We start from the raw sequence: 17,725 nt of genomic DNA, 5'->3' as shown, positions 1-17,725 counted from the left end.
TTCTTCCATTTTCTGGCACTCATCCAGACCCGATCCACTGTGGACATCACTGCATCCCTGGCCATTCTTTTCCATACTGGCGACTTTCACTCGTATCTTTCTCCCCTCAGTCAGCGGTCAAGATAGGGAAAAACTCCTTGCTGCCTCTGCTACTCCAAGATTCTTCCTCTATTGCCATTTTTTAGCAACCTCTCCTGCTTTAGATTCATGCAATACAGATTTATCACCTCCTCCAGGTTCTGGTAGCCCTTTTTCGCTGACATTCTCCATGACAAAAGGAGTTCAGTGGCAGGACCACATCTACCCCCTCCACCTCATCTCATAACAAAGCATACACAGTGGTATTCCCTCAAATGCCCTAACTTTGCACTTCCTCAATCGAGTCCCTATGACCTAGTCTTCTCCTTCACCTCAGCCGCACACAGGGAGGCTCATCCTCTTGGTCTTGCAATCACCCACAAATGTTCCTCTTCTGTGTTTAAGAACATCAAAATGCCTTTTTTTTTCAGATCATAACTTTTTGGCTTTCCATCTTATTCTTCCTAAATCTACACTTCACCTTCACCATGACCTGCAGTCTCTCCATGTCCTCAGCCCTCAGTATCTTGCTAGGCCATCACCCATACACTGGCTGCACTGCCTTCCCAATTTCAAGCTTGGTGAACCAGTTCAGCTCCACACTGTCTTCTGCTGCTGAATCTTGTTTCCTTGTCCCATCACTCACTACACCCTGCCAAACCCCAATCCATGATTGATTCTACTATCTGCCTACTTTGTTTCTACTCAAAAGCTGTAGAATGGAACTGAAGAAAATCATGAAACTATACTTAACGGATCTACTACAAAGGTATGCTGATTTCAACCAGGCCTCCACTACAGCAAGGCAATTCTACTACTCATCCCTAATTAATAACCCTATTCCACTCACCACAGATGTTCTAAATCTCTTTTCTCCTCAAGTCTCCCATATTAGCTCTTCCTGCTTACCATCTCAGCTAAGGACCTCTCCTCATACTTCACAGAAAAAACTGGGACCATTCACAAGAGTTCCCTCTTCTCCTCCCACCTCACATCTCTCAGACATCACACCCCACTACAGCTCCTCTTTCATTTCATTATCTAGTGAAGACGTGGGCTTTCTTCTTGCCAAAGCCAACCCCTCCATATGTACCCTTGACCCTCTTTCCTCCCATCATCTCTAGCATCCTCACTCTCTTCTTAATCTTTAATCTCTTCCTACCTACTGATTCCTTCCCTGCCGTCTAACAACACATACATGTCTTCCCCATCCTTAAGAAAAAAACCTTCAGTAGACTCTACCATACCTGTTATTTATTGTCCTGTATCTCTCTTCCCCTTCTCAGCTAAGCCCACTGAAAAGGCAGTCTACACTCCAATTCCTGTCCTCTCACCGTCTTCTAAGCCCTCTGCGATCTGGCACCAACCTTATTATTCAAATCAAACCGCTCTCTTCAAAATCATGAATAATGATCTCTTAGCTGTCAAATATCATGGTCTTTCTTCGGTTTTTATCTTTCCTGACTTTTTCCCCAGTCAATAAGTATTTATTAAGTGCTTACTATGTGCCAGGAAATGTGATAAGCACAGGAGACACAAAGAAAGGCACCACAGCATTTGACACCACTCTTTCCTCTCTGAGTTTTCATGACTCTGCTTTCTCTTGGTTCTCTTATCTGTCTGAGAATTTCTCAGTCTCCTTTACTTGGTCTTTAACCATGTCATGCCCACAAAATGGTCCCTCACAGCTATGTCGCAGGCTCTCTTCTCTTTTTTCTTTATACTCTTTAGATTAGTGACCTCATAAAACTCCACAGGTTCAACGACCATCTCTATGCATATGATTCTCACATCATACATCTCCAACCCTCATTTCCCTCCTAAACTCTAGTCCTTCATCACCAACTGCCTATTGGGTGTTTCAAACAGAATGTCTTATATCTATTTCAAACTCAATACACCCAAAACCCATTACTGTTGAGGGTATTACCATCATCCCAAACTATTCAGGTGTGAAACCTCATTGTCTTCCTTGGTTTCTCACTATCACTCACTCCACATATTCAACTAATTATAAAATCTTGTTTCTTCACAACATTCCATCTCTCCACTCACATATCCCCTATTCATACATCACCTCCCCCTAAACCACTGCAATAAACTTGGGGGTAGCTAGATGGCACAGTGGATAGAGCACCGGCCCTGGAGTCAGGAGGACCTGAGTTCAAATCTGGCCTCAGACACACAACATCCACTAGCTGTATGACCCTGCACAAGTCACTTAACCCCACTGCCTAGCCAAAAAAAAAGCAATAATCTGCTACCTGAATTCCCTGCCTTAAATCTATCTCCATTCCAATCAATCCATGTTTCCTCAGCTGCCATTGTGATTTTCCTAAAGAGAAGATCTGACCATAACCTCACCCTTCCCCAATAAATTCTGGTGGCTCCCTATTACCTGTAGTTCAAATATAAATTCTTCTGCTTGGATTTGAAGCCTATCACAACTTGGCCCTTTTTTGTATTTCCTTTCTTACATATTACTCCCCTCTACTTACTCTAAGATCCAGTCACATTGGCCATCTTGTTGTTTCACACACATATTGCCTCCCTCCGTACCTGAAATGTCCTCCTTTTTCCCCTCTGTCTCCTAGATGCCTTGGCTTCTTTCAAGGCTCAGCTCAAATGCCTCATTCTGGAGGAGGTCTTTCTCCTCCTCTCAGCTGCTAGTGCTATCTCCTCTAAGGTTGACATACATATATAATATGTAATATATAACACATAACATATATCTACATATACATAATTTATATGTATAATATGCACACATTTTATATATGTATGTATATATATATATTGTGTGTGTGTATATATATATATGTATATATGTATATATAAAATACACACACATACACACACACACACACTGTACACAGCCAGCACTTAGCATAGTATCCAGCACCCAGTGGTGGTTGTTTGTCTTTCATCTTCAAAGAGGACCAATGGCATCACTGGTGATGCCTTGACTCATGGGTGAACTGGATTTACACAAGGCAGGTTGCACAAAGTCACCAGCCTCACTCTCCCTTCCAGAGTCACCAGAGTCCGGTGGCAGGACAAAAGTCCAGATGACTGGCAATGACCCAGGATGCAGTGGATAACTTCGGTGTCTTTGGATGTCTGACCAAGCTCTAAGAGCTCCACAGCACCTGCTTCAGTCACTTTCATGGCCACTGGAACAAACTGTTTTATCTGCCCATTCCACCAGAGGAAGTGTTCACATGCTGGGGGTAGACATCCCCCTAATTCATTGATGGCTTGGAGGCCTGTCTGTTACCCTCAATCTGGTTTAGCTCATCTGCCAAGAGGGCTTCCCAGAGTGTGGCTACTGCACATGCTATAACTTCTTGGAGCCACAGGAGAGAGCTGAGTGCCCGGTGGATAACAGGTGGATGAGCAGCCCTGAAAAGGGCTCAGCAAGCCCTCGCACCAGAGGCGCTAGTCCTTTCTGAGCCCCATACACCCCAAGAAAGCTCTCAATAAATGCTTGTCGACTCATGTATCTCATTTGTACTTATTGTTTCTTCCATTAAAATGTAAGCTTTTTGAGGGCAGCAACTTCTTTCTTTTTCTTTGCATCCACAATACTTAGCATAGTGCCTTGAACATTGTAAGTGCTTAATAAATGCTTGTTGATTGGTTGACATTGGTACAGAATATATACAAAAATAAACACAAGGTAGCTTTGGGAGGAAGGACACAAGGAGCAAGTCTGCCAGTATGGCTGGACTGAAGAGTCCTTTCAGGGAATAATCCATGAAAAGCCTGGAAAGCTAGAATAAGGCCAAGTTGGGAACACCTTTAAATGCCAAACAGGAGAGTAAGGATTTAATACTAAAAGTAATAGGGATCCACTAGAGATGTTAAGAAGGGATGACGTGGATGAATGACCCATACTTTAGGAAAATCAATTTGGTAGCTGTGTGGAGGATGGTTTGGAGTGGTGAGAATGGGATGCCAGGAGACCAATTAGGAGGCTATTGTAATAGTCCAGGTGACAGATAATGAGGGTCTGAAGTAAGGGTGGTAGCTACAAGTGGAAAGAAAGGAACACACACAAGAGATGGAAACAAATTGATTGGGCAACTAACTGGAAAAGTAAGATGAGTAAGAGGAGTCCAGAGAAGATACTCACTGCAGAAAATGTATCTCTTATTCTCCATATTTTATTTTTTTTCCTCCTTTGTCTCAGCATACCAGTAAATTACCCCTTCACCCTGGTCTTTAAAATATTGATTGTTTTGAGAAAGGGTTAAATGATGAGAGATGAACAGAATAAAAAAACAGGAAAGGGAAAACAGGAGTATGTAAGTTTGTACAAACAAGAGTAGAAACCAAAAGAAAGAAGGCAGAACGAATTACAAAGAAAAGTAAAGCAATGGGGGAAGAACAGAAGAGAGTCTGTACTCAGAAATGTCATAAGTACCATCAAGAAACATTCACCAGAAGATCTACAATTAGTTTCCTAATTAGGGTATTTTTTTAAAATTTAGCCTACAATTTAAGACCATGCTCTCTGAACCTATCTTACGTAGGGAGACATATACCCTCGAGGGAATAGGCCCATCATGGGGCTTCCCACTGAACCTCATCTGAGTTCTCCCCGCTTTTTAAAAAAAAGTTATTATTTCTGATACCTAGATATGGACACCAGGCTGAGGAAGGAAGGGGCTGACTCATGCACAGAACAGAAGGGTAGGGAGAATACTAATGGGGTACAAGTCCATTATGCACACATACAAAGACATATATGGGCATCCCCTGTTTCTCAACATAGCCAATGGTTTTGTGCAGACTTTAACTACGATAAGAAAATGGAGATGAGTAATGCTTCCTCAGTGAGAAATATTCATTGAATTTCCGTCAACCCAAAGTATCTAATCACAAATACTCTGCGTTGCACTTTTTTTTACATATCCAAGTACCATAGCTTCTTTCCCCCACTATATCTATTACTATTTAATTTACCTACATTTAATTTACTTATAGTTCTTTCTAAATTTATAGTTCTTTTTTTTTTGTTTGACCTTACTAAACTTCATTCAATGATCAGGCACCAAAAGGGATTTCAAAAGTTATCTAGTCCAAATCCCTCATTTTACAGAGAAGGAAACATTACCTCAGGGATATTAATTGATTTGCTCAAGGTCACACAGGTAGTATCAAAGGTGAGATTTGAGCCCGGGATGCCTATTCCAACTAACTGAGGTCACTTTAAATTCTGATCTGACAATCCAAAATCATTGCCCTCTAATCTCCCTGATCATTAGTAAAAATGTCAAGCAACTTCAAAGAGTCAAATCTTATACCATAAAATTCAACAGAAATATGATATTCATGGCTTTAAGAAGCAAGGGATAGAGACAACAGCTCTACAGAAGGCTCAGGTAAGGGAGCTCTCTCTACCATTATAAGTCAACACCATCTCTGCAATTTTTGCCTTGTTCTTGTTCAGTCATTTTTCAGGTATATCTCATTCTTCATGACCCCATCTGGGGTTTTCTTGGTGAAGATTCTGGAGTGGTTTGCCTTTTCCTTCTCCTATCATTTTACAGATGAGGAAACTAGGCAAACAGGGTTAAATGACTTGCCCAGGATCACACAGTTAATCAGTGCTTGAGACCAGACTTGAATTCATAAAGATAAGTCTTCCAGACTCCAGGCCTGGCACTGTGCCACCCAGCTACCAACTTTTGTCAAGGGAATCACTTGTTAGAGCAAAGACAAGTGATGTGCCTGGGGTCAGTCACCCAGTATTCCTCAGAGGCAGGATTTAAATTCAGGAGTTCACCTGAATGTGTCTCTTCTCTGTCTACTATACCTTAGCTGTCTCCTCTTAGGGAGCAAATGCATTAGTAATTACACATTACATAATAAAAAGATGACTGGCTACAAGAACATTTATTGGTCTTGACATATTTGTGTAACAAAACACAAGATACATAATAAAACTTTAAATACCTCATGTATGTGCATTTTAGCTAAACACATGAAAGGCAATTTTAAAGAAAACTGGAAACAGTGTAAAAATTAATATCCCTAAAACTCCGAAATGTAACTGTGGTATAACAGCTGGACAGCTAATCTCAGAGTCAGAAGAACCTGCACATAAGGCCCACCTATAACCTACACACTGTGTCTTCAGGCAATTCTCTAAGGTCAAGAGCTCACTGCATCAGTAGAGGGGGATTTCTCACGTAGTGTTCTTTACCAATTAAACCACAGATCCGATTTAAAAAAAAAAGGAAAATAATCTGACAATGTGACTCTTAAAAGTTGTCTCTTGAGGCAGCTAGGTGACACAGTGGATAGAGCACTAGCCCTGGAGTTAGGAAGACCTGAGTTCAAATCCAGCCTCAGACCAAAAACATGACACTTACTAGCTGTGTGACCCTGGGCAAGTCACTTAACCCCAATTGCCTTAAAAAAAAAAGTTGTCTGTAGTTCCCCATTTCCTCTACACATGCAAACTCCTCAGTCTGGTATCTAAAGTACTCCAACAACTCACTTTTCAGACTTATTCTCATCTAACTCCCCTTCGTGTGCTTCACATATATCTCAGCTAAACTGGTCTACCAGGTGTTCCCTGAATTTGGGATTCCATCTCTTACCTCTGTGCATGGAATGCACTCTCTCTCCCTCTCCCCCTCCCTTCCCTTCCATTTTCTCTCCCTCTTGTCCTGTGTTCTCCCTCCTCTCTCACTCTGCATTCTCTCTCTTCTTTTCTCTCTCTCTCTTTTGTCTTCCCCCCTTATCTCCTCCTCTGTGTTCTCCCATTCTCCCCTACCCCCACTATCTCTTCTCCCTCTTTCCCTCCCTCCTTCCCCTCTTTCCTTTCCCTCAACTCTCCTTCTCTGCTTTCTCCCCCACCGCTCTCTTTTCCTCCTTCTTCCCCCCTCTCCCTCCCACTCCACATCCTCCCCCTCTTTCTCTCCCTCCACAACAGTTACTTGTTAAATATTCCCTAGTGGAACAAAAACTCTCTGAGCACTTAGAAGGGTTCATTTCTGTCTAGCACAGAGTTTTGGACCTAACAAAATCTTAATATTTACTGACTTGGTTTGTTTCATGGTCCCTCCTCAAACATCCAATGATCAAAATCTTTTAATATGATATAATTCCTTCACTGCCATATCTGTAACTACAATTGGTTGATTTAAGTATCTTGTCTACTTTGGAAAAATTATTTAAGGATACTTAGCATTTCTAAGATGAATAATACAGTCAATCTGGTAAGTAGATTAAAACAATCAAATAACACAGGGCAACATTAGGTCTGTTCACTGAATAGAGAAATAATTAGCTCCAGAGAAAGAGAATTAGAATAACTGAGAAGGTTATTTGCCTGTAATACTATAAAACTATAGTAAATAAGCACCTAACTCAATGCTAGGCACATAGGAGACTACTGGAAAATATCTGTAATGAATGAAGTTTATTTTTTTTTACAAGATAGTGTTCTCATTTTAAAGATTAACTTTTGATATTTTTGATCAACATCCACGACTTCACCAGCATGGATACTCCATCCACCAATGCAGATAGATACTCTTTCATGCCTTTTCATCCTAGGTGCGAGTCTTGTCCCGATTCTTCCCTAAATCTGCCTAGGAGGATTTTTTACACATAGTAACGTATTTGTTCTTTTAGTAACTTGGGTGCACCAGTGTACCTCTTGGATTGTATACCTGTCATCACTGATTGACAGGCCCAGCTCCTTTTCTACTCATCTAATATCCTTGATGCTATCATAGATGGTGCTTCTAGCCTGCAAATGGTCACTGAACATCCCTGTTTACATCCAACACACGTCTACGGGTTGTTGATAATTGCATAAATCATAGCACCATCCTATCACAGGTTTACTGTGGGAAGGGACCTTATAGACCATCGAATTCAATCCTCTTCATTTGATTAAGGAGGAAACTGAAACACAGAGAAGTTAATCTCTTTGGTGTTACCAAAGCAGCTACGTAGTGCAGGCTTCAATGCCTTGGACAAATAGAAACAATTACGAAAGGAAATCTCCCTTTTGTTTAGATCCTTTCTACTGCATAATTCTGTTAATACATTGATTGATTCAATACTCAAGTAATCACTGAATAAAGTAATTTCTTTAGTCAAGTTTCTAGTTTTAAGAAACTCAGGGACTCTCGCACAACTTTACTACATAGGTAAGAGATGTCAGGGATCAATCAGCATTATCAGCAGAGTCTGTGTGGACACTTATTTTCCATCTTCTAGGTGTTCAAAATCATGACTATTGTCCAAGGTATAGATTATAAAAGCATTAAACATTATTTGTAGAGCCTGAAAAAATGTGGGTTTATTCTTTTATTTCCAAGGGTTATTGTTTTATATTATTGTTTACAAGGTAATTATATCCACAGCAAAAATTATCTCCACTAGAGCCCATGACATGGAGATAACTCTAGATTCTATAACAGCTGAGTGGAAACTCTAGCAGGGCTTAGAAGGTCAGAAGGACTTTGAACCTAATGGTGGACTATTGCCCAAAGACAGTTCCATCAAGTTCACAAAGGCTACCACCAAAAAAAAAAAAATCAAAAAATGAAAATAAATAATGATTTTTGAAAACATAAGCAACTCATGAAGACAATCTATCAAGGCCAAGAGCTGGTTGCAAACTACATTAGGAACTGAATAACCCCAATGATGAAATCATGAATTCCTGAAGTAAGCACGAAGTCATTTTAATCTGACACATATTTTGAAGAAATATGGTAGGCCTCTGAAGAAAGGCTTATTTTTTTAAGGAGTGAAAAAACAGTTCATTAACCTGCGGGTCCATGAACTTGCTTTTCTAATATTTTGATAAATGTATTTCAAAATAATTGGTTTCTTTGAAATCCAAGGTATTTTATTTTCTACATTTAAAAACATTATTCTGAGAAGGGGTCCACAGACTTTATCAGACTGACAAATGGAACCATCACACACACATACACACACACACACACACACACACACACACACACACACACACACACACACACACACACACAAAGAACCCCTAACCTAGCTTAACCTATGGTATCATATGCAGGTATTTTCCCTGAAATAATACAGTAGTCAGGAAAAAAAGTAATAATATTTTTCCTTAGATTTCACAAGTCAGCAGAAAAGCTCAACCCAAAATGACTATACTGTATGCGATCATATAAAGATTTATAAAACGATTTTGAAGGCACTACATGGTCTCCTTTTCCAAATTTGCTTTCCCTTTAAAGGCAGTGGAAACTCTCAATGCAGAATGGAAGCCAAGAAACAAAGAACTGAATTAGAGAGTTAATAAGGCAAATTAACTATGAGCACATTCTTCAAATTTATTACAGGTTGAGGCTGCCAGCATTCAGGATTTTCATTAATGCTTAGGAAAGACAGTACAAATCATTTTTCTTGTGACATAACTTATAGACGTAAATCCTTCATAACTTAGAGCCCTAAATGTTGGAATTTGTTCTCTGCATTCTATTTTTATACTCCATCAGAGATGAATTACAGGCAAAAAACAAAAACAAAAACACAATGTTAACAGGTATTTAGATGTTACTGTGGTTCAGTCATTTTTGTCATGTCCAACTCTTTGTGACTCCATTTGAGGCTTTCTTGGCAAAGATACTAGAGTAGTTTGCCATATCCTTCTCCAGTTCATTTTACAGATGAGGAAACTGAAGCAAACAGGGTTAAGTGACTCACCCAGGTCACACAGCTATTAAGTCTCTGAGGCCAGATTTGAACTCAGGAAGATGAGTCTTCCTGATTCCAAGCCCGGCACTCTATCCACCATGCCACATAGCAGCCCCAGATATTTAGTAAGATAAATTAAATTTAAAACACATTTCAAAGATATGTCCTGAGATCACGACAATTTCTGTCCAATCTTCATATTTTCCAAATGTGCTCTCTCTCTCACATTCAGAATGATAACCCTGGAGTCCTTCAAAATTCTCTACCACTAAGGACAGACTTAATCACATTCAATAGATTCTACTTAGCAGCAAAAAATCTTAGGATTGAAAAGAACTTAAGAGACCCTCTACTCTAATACTTTAGATTAATGCAGAAGTGAGTTGTCTAAGGTTACACCCAAATGCAGTCAGGAAGAGCTGGACACAACTAATCAACTAAACAACAACAAAGGTTATACTGCAAATTTAGAGTCAGGGCCAAGCTGGTAGAATCCAAATCACTCCTTCTCCAACACTACTGCTAATACACCCACGTTGCCTCACCCTTCTTGCTACCAAAGAACATTCTAGAATCTCAAATGCCAGTGGGGATAAAGGAGAAGGAGGAGAATTACCATGAGGTAACATGGATGTCCTTGAGAAGACTGATAAACCTGTCCATCAAGGGAACACACAGTGGGCCTAGGAGGTTGTCCCAATTGGGCTGCATATACTCTGAGGCTCTCCGCTGGGCATCACTTTCACAGCAAAAGTAATCAGCACAAGGTGTTACAATGTATGGGATGAAATAATAATTCCCACTAGATGCCTAGAAGAAAGACAAAAAAATTTCAGAAAGTACCGTCAGTAAAAGTGGAGACATGGCTCAAAGTGGTAATTGGGGGGAAAGAGACAGTTCAGAAAACTGTGAATAGCTCTTACCTCTTAGCAGGGACAATGAATGTAACATTACTGAATAGCTACTAGTTTCAAAGGTAAAGTATAAAACATAAGAACAACATGCTATTTCATAGATTTTAGGCCATGAAAGATTTAGATCGTTATATCTTTTTGGTTTAAAATGGTAAACCTAACTATATGTGACATAAGACTTCTCCATCAGTTACATTAATATCTTTCAGGTGTAAAAGTCACATTATTTCAACAGTACACTACTTAAAATGAAGTAAACTGAACGAATAAACAAAGTAGGCATCCTGCTTAGCCTGCTTTAATGAATGAGTAAATAAAACTCATTTGGAGTTAGCACACTGACATACTATTGTTGCAGGTGAGATAACATTTATAACAATAAGTGCACTGCTGTAATCACTGCTCAACAGTAATTTTGGGGGGTGTTTCCAAAATCTTAGTGTAATTTCAAGCCTTGAGAGCTTGAAACTGCACTAAGACTTTGGGGATACCCTGTATTTATGGGCAGCAAATCTTAATGAGTATAACTAACTCCATGGATATTTGCAATGATTATAGAAAATCTTTTAAAATTTGTAGTGCATTACATCAGAGGTGTCCAGCACTCAGTCCACGGAAGGAATCTGTTTAAGTAATTAGGAAATATCAACAAAATAGAATAAAACATACATAACATTACGTTTAAAAACTCAGGCAACACTGCAGCCCCCAGGGATCCTCGTTTGATACCACTGAATTACATAATTCTTAAATGCTACAATATATTTATTTTCACAAGATAACATTAAGTATAAAATGTCAACTTTAAATGCATTAATTTTTAAAATTTTGAAGGATGTTTTGGGGGATGATTATACTTATCTCCCACCAGATTTAATTTATTACTTACATCAAAACTAAAACCAACAGAAGCATAGGAATAAATGGATTTTTCCTTAAAACAGTAAGTAGTATCTATCTGAAACCATCAACAAGCACTATCTGTAATGAAGATAATCTAGAGCTTTCCCAATAAGATCAGGGGCAAAACAAGGATGCTCATTATCACCACTACCTTGCATGAGAAATATTATCTTTAGCAATAAGAGAAGAAAAAGAAATTGAAGGAATTAGAATAGGCAGTGAGGAAACAAAATCATCACTCCTTGCAGATGGTATACTGAGAAAATCCTAGAGAATTAATTAAAAACCTACTTGAAATAATTAACAACTTTAGCAAAGTTGAAGAATATAAAATAAAGCCACATAAATCATCAGCATTTATATATATTACTAACAAAGCCCAGCAGCAAGAGATAGAAAGAGAAATTCCATTTAAAATAACTGTAGACAAAATAAAATATTTGGGAGTCTAGCTTCCAAGACAAACCAGGAAATATGTGAACATAATTACAAAACACTTTTCACACAAATAAAGTCAGATCTAAACAAATGGAAAAATTGCTGAGATAATATAATAAAAATGACAATTCTACCTAAATCGATTTACTTATTCAGTGCCATACCAAATTATCAAAACTTATTTTATAGAGCTAGGAAAAATAATAATAAATTTCATCTGGAAGAACAAAAGGTCAAGAATATCAAGAGATAATAGAAAAAAATTGCAAAGGAAGGTAGCCTGGCTGTACCAGATCTAAAATTATATTATAAAGTGGCAATCATCAAAACTACTTGGTACTGGCTAAGAAATAGAATGGTGGATCAGTGGAATAGGTTAGGTACACATGATACAATACTCAATGACTACAGTAATCTACTGTTTGATAAACCAAAAGACTCTAGCTTCTGGGATAAGAAATCATTATTTGACAAAAACCGCTAGGAAAAATGGAAAATAGTATGGCAGAAACTAGGCATAGACCAACATCTTACACCATCTACCAATTGGGATAAGGTCAAAATGAGTGTGATTTAGACATAAAAGGTGATACCATAAGCAAAGTAGGAGAGCAAGGAATAGTTTACCTATCAGATTTATGGAGAAGGGAAGAATTTATGACCAAATAAGAGATAGAGAACATGATGAAATGCAAAATGGATAATTTTGATTACATTAAATTAAAAAAAGTTTTGCACAAAGCAAGCCAGTGCAGCCAAAACTAGAAGGAAAGCAGAAAGCTGAGAAACAATTTTATAGCCAGTGTTTCTCATAAAGGCTTCATTTCTAAAATATATAAAGAACTGAATCAAATTTATAAGAATACAAGTCATTGCCTAATTGATAAACGGTCAAAGAATATGAACAGGCAGTTTTCAGATGAAGAAATTAAAGCTATCTATAGTCTCATGAAAAAATGCTCTAAATCACTATGGATTAAAGAAATGGAAATTAAAACACCTCTGAGGTACCACCTTACACCTATCATGTTGGCTAACATGATAAATGCTGGAGAAGATGTGGGAAAATTGGGATACTAATGCACTGTTGGTGGAGTTGTGAACTCACCCAACCATTCTGGAGAGCAATTTGGAACTACTACAAAACGACTATAAAACCGTTCATACCCTTTGATCCAGCAATACCACTACTAGGTCTGTATCCCAAAAAGATCATAAAAAAGGAAAAGGACCTAAACATACAAAAATACTTACAGCAACTCTTTTTGTGGTGGCAAAGAATTGGAAATTGAGGAAATGCCCATCAATTGGGGAATGGCCGAACAAGCTGTGGTATGTGAATGTAATGGAATACTATTGTGCGATAAGAAATCATGAGCAGGTGGATTTAAGAAAAGCCTGGAAAGACTTATAGAAACTGACCCTAAGTGAAGTGAGCAGAACCAGAAGAACATTGTACACAGTAACAGCAACATTGTGTGATGGTCAATTATTATAGGCTTAGCTCTTCTCAGCAATGTAATGATCCAAGACAATTCCAAAAGACTCATGATGGAAAATTCTATCCACATCCAGAGAAAGAACTATGGAGTCTGAATGAAGATGGAAACATACTATTTTCACTTTTTTTTGGTTTTTTTCTTTCTCATGGTTTCTCCCTTTTGTTTTGATTCTTCTTTCACAACTTAATTAACGTGGAAAAATGATTAATATGATGTACATGTATAACCTATATAAGATTGCTTGCTGTCTTGGGGAGGGGGGAATGAAGGGAAGAAGAAAATTTGGAACTCAAAATCTTATAAAAAATGAATGTTGAAAACTATCTTTACATGCAATTGGAAAAAATAAAATATTAAGTGGTAAAAAAATAATTTTTTAAAAGGACCCTAAAACAACCCTTGAAAATTTAGAAATTCTGTGTTTAACTTTGCAGCCTACCTCAATTTCCACCTAAGAAACCTGATTTGGCTAATGTGTTTTTTCTACTGAATTTTTTTTTCACTCAACTGAGATGAATTAAATAGATGTTTTAACATCACACTACCTTAATTTTAGAAAGAATGGATCTTCTCAGCATTGAGAATTAAGAATTATATATGTGTGTATGTATATATGTATATATACACATATGTGCATACATATATATACATTTATATTTTATATATATTTATATTTTAGGATATCACAGTTCTGTCAGCTTTCTCTGGTATACATATTCTCTAGTGTGTGTATATATATATATATATAAATAGATAGATATTATATAGATATAAACTATATATAGATATATACTAGAATATATATATATAAACAATACATATGTACTAGAATATATGTGTGTGTGTATATATATGTGTATATATACACTTCTATATAAATATATATATATGTACACACACACACACACACACCAAAGAAAGCTAACGTAACTGCAATATCCTAAAATATAAATAAATCCTAGCCACATGGAATATTTTCTAATATCAACTACGTGCTTCCAAAATCTGAATACATTAACTTTTACAAAACATCAGTTTACAGGAAAACATGCAGTATTCTAATTTAGCTGGATTAGCTTTCTGAAGATCATTTGATGTTTCTCTTCTGGTTTTCCATGTGTAATGCAATGGAGAGCATCCAAAACACTGTTAGAAGGGTTTAGACTTTGGGGCATTGAACACATTTTATTTGTAGAAAGAATCTTAATTGGTCAAAAGTACTACTATGCTAAAACTTGTCTTCGCTTTCTCAATTTTTCCATCATTCCTGAAGAAACTATCCTCAAAGAACACTGCTCCTGACAGAATACAGCCATCTGGGGTAGGATGAAGTTAAAAGAACTAATAACAGAAGCGTCCAGTGAACCTAAGCCTAAGAGAGAAAACATTCAGCATCTAGGATACAGTGAAGAGGAAGCAGAGCCTGTATTCACTTGCACTCTTACTCATCCTGAGCACCACCAGAATTAATAGTACCACTAGTAGCAGAGAAACAACCAAAGGGGTCTCGGATTTAGAACATCAACCTAATGAAGAACGATCATCAGCAATGTCTTCAAATGCCAAATCAAAGACAGAATCATAGGATCACAGATTGAGAGCTGGAAGGTACTTTAGAGACCATCAAATCAAACTCCCTCATTTGACAGATAAGGAAATTGAGGGATATGTCCAGTAACATGTCCAGGGTCACATATCTACTAAGTGTCCAAGGAAAGATTTGAATTCAGATCTCCCTGACTCCAGGTCCAACACACCATCCACTACACCACCTAGAAGCCACAAAGGTTAACTGACAAACTAAAAGTTTTCCTTTCCATTCCCAGAAATCCATATTGCTTGGAACAAAGTGGGCTAACTAATCTCTTTAAATTCAAATGCTTTATGTTTATTCCTCCATAGTTTTCTGTGAAAGACTAGTTACTAAAAGAAGCACCAGTGATTACAGCTTAGCCCTTCTCTGCAAAAAACAAAAACTAAACAAAACAAAACAAAAAGTCTAGGAGAGTTACCTGGTTTTCTGAGAGGCTGAGTGACTTGCCTAGGATCAGATGTGGGTCTTAAACCTAGGTCTTTCTGATTCTGAGACCAGCTTTCTATCTACTACACCAAGCTGCCTCTCAAACGCATAATAAAATCCCATTAATTCAGCTGAGCACAGTTGCTCGCCCAAGGATATGGGGAAATGGCAAAATGGATGGGTGCTGCATTGGAGATAGGAAGCCTCAGACATTTGCCAGCTGTGTGACCCAGGACAAGTCACTCAACCTGCATGCCTTAATTTCCTCATCTGTAAAATGGGGGTAATAATAAGAACCTATCTCCCAGGTTTGCTGTGGGGATAAGATGAGATATTAGAAAGCACATTGTAAACTCTGAAGTACTAAATATAAATGATAGTTGTTATTATTATATTAATAAATATTTGTTCACAAATTTGGAAAAGCTCAGTCTAAACCAATGATCTGGATAAAAGAATTTTTTTTAAAAGTAATACAGTCTTATTGTTTTCAAATATATACCATTACTACAACTAAATGATAAAGATTCCAAAGCAGAAATCCTTTTGGATTCTGCTTCAATAAATGGGTAAGCTTTATTTCTTATTTGAATAGAAATGCTAAAGTACCAAAAACCACTGATTCTCTTCAATGGGTTAAAAAAATCACCCCATAAATCTTTAATATACTATTAATTTCTTCAGCAAAACCATTCACGATGGAGAGCACAAAAGTAAACTTTTAGTCATATTGTCACTAATTTCAAATTAGTAAACATATGCAACATACACATATATATACAAGCACACGTGTGTGTGTGTGTGTGTATCCTTTAAATATACACACATTATATGTTTATGTATTTGAATATATAGATATATCCACACACAGACATATGCAGAGAAAAAGAGTGAAATAGATAATTAGCTTCTAACTATGGGTATAGCCCAAGGCACCATGTTTAGCCTTGTTTTTTCTCTTTGTCTCTCAAATGATCATATTATTTCATCATCTGCCATGGGTTCAATTATTATCTCTATGAAAATGACTTCCCAGATCTATATACCCAGTCTTAGTCCTTCTCCTCAGTCCTGCATAACCTATTTCAACACATTTTTGAACATTTCAAACTCAGTATCATACAGCTATTTTAAATTCAAAATGCCTGAATCAGAACTCATTATCACTCCCTCAAAACTCAATCCTCTTCTAAACTTCCTTATTACTATCCATGTTATAAACATCCTTCCAGTCAAACCGCAACCTCAGTGCCTTCTTTAACTCCTTACTCACATAAACATGTCCAATTGGTTGCCAAATCTTCTTGTTTCTAACTGTACAATATCTCTCGGATATGTTCCATCCTCTTCCCTCACAGGGCAACCACCCTAGTTCAGGCCCTAATCACCTCTGAATTGGACTAGTGCATCAGGCTTCTAACTGCTCTCCCTGCCTCAAGTCTTTCCCCACTCAAATCCATCCTGCACACAGCTACCAATGTAGCTCTGGCCATTTTATGCACCCCCAATGGATAAATTCCAACAGGCTTCCTATTACCTTTAGGATCAAATATAAATTCTTTGATTTGGCCTTGAAGCATTTTCGCAACCTGGTCCCTTCCTACCTTTCCAGTCTTCTTATACACAACTCCCCTCCATGAATTCTAAGATCCATCTATATGGGCCTCCTTGCTCCTCTTCACACTTTCCATGTCATGGTGTTGGCTGAACCCCATTCCTGGAATACTCTCTCTCCTCATCTCTACCTCTTAGAATCCCTGGCTTCCTTCAAGATTTTAGCTCAAGCACTACCTTCTACAGGAGACCTTTCCTGGTCCCTCTAGCTGCTGGTACCTTCCCCTACATGAGTACCTTGTTTCTACTCTGTATATATTGTGCATCTACCATCACAGCACAAACTCCTTGAAGGCAGGAAGTGGTTTCACTTTTTCTTTATGTACCAGCACTGGTTCAAATTAAGTATTTAATAAATGTTTTTTATTGATTTATAGATTGATAGATAGCAACATATATAAATTATGGGTCAGATAAAAAAAAAGTAGAGACCATATACTTAGGTGGAATATTCTATTATTAGATAAAGCTGCTACAGAAAAAAGAAAGAAAGAAAAGGAATAAATGAGAAATATATCCAATATGGAATATAACATCATGAGACA

The 17,725-nt window shown here is 37.7% G+C and overlaps 1 protein-coding gene across 3 annotated transcripts in view; it reads right to left on the bottom strand.

Annotated features, from left to right (window-relative positions):
* MAP3K15 (mitogen-activated protein kinase kinase kinase 15) overlaps positions 1 to 17,725 on the bottom strand; it is a 153,395-nt gene that overhangs the window by 100,048 nt on the left and 35,622 nt on the right. For all 3 annotated transcript variants that reach the window (XR_002325190.2, XM_020989936.2, XM_020989935.2), the window contains exon 4: positions 10,406 to 10,599. Coding sequence is in view for 2 of the 3 variants with exons in the window: in XM_020989936.2 (XP_020845595.1) it covers positions 10,406 to 10,599 (194 nt within the window). In the remaining variant the exon portion in view is untranslated. The remainder of the gene's footprint in view (positions 1 to 10,405; positions 10,600 to 17,725) is intronic.

Source organism: Phascolarctos cinereus, unplaced genomic scaffold (assembly GCF_003287225.1).
Source record: "Phascolarctos cinereus isolate Bilbo 61053 unplaced genomic scaffold, phaCin_HiC Scaffold_726;HRSCAF=1367, whole genome shotgun sequence".
Lineage (NCBI taxonomy): Eukaryota > Metazoa > Chordata > Mammalia > Diprotodontia > Phascolarctidae > Phascolarctos > Phascolarctos cinereus.
This window is presented reverse-complemented; position numbering and strand designations above follow the sequence as displayed.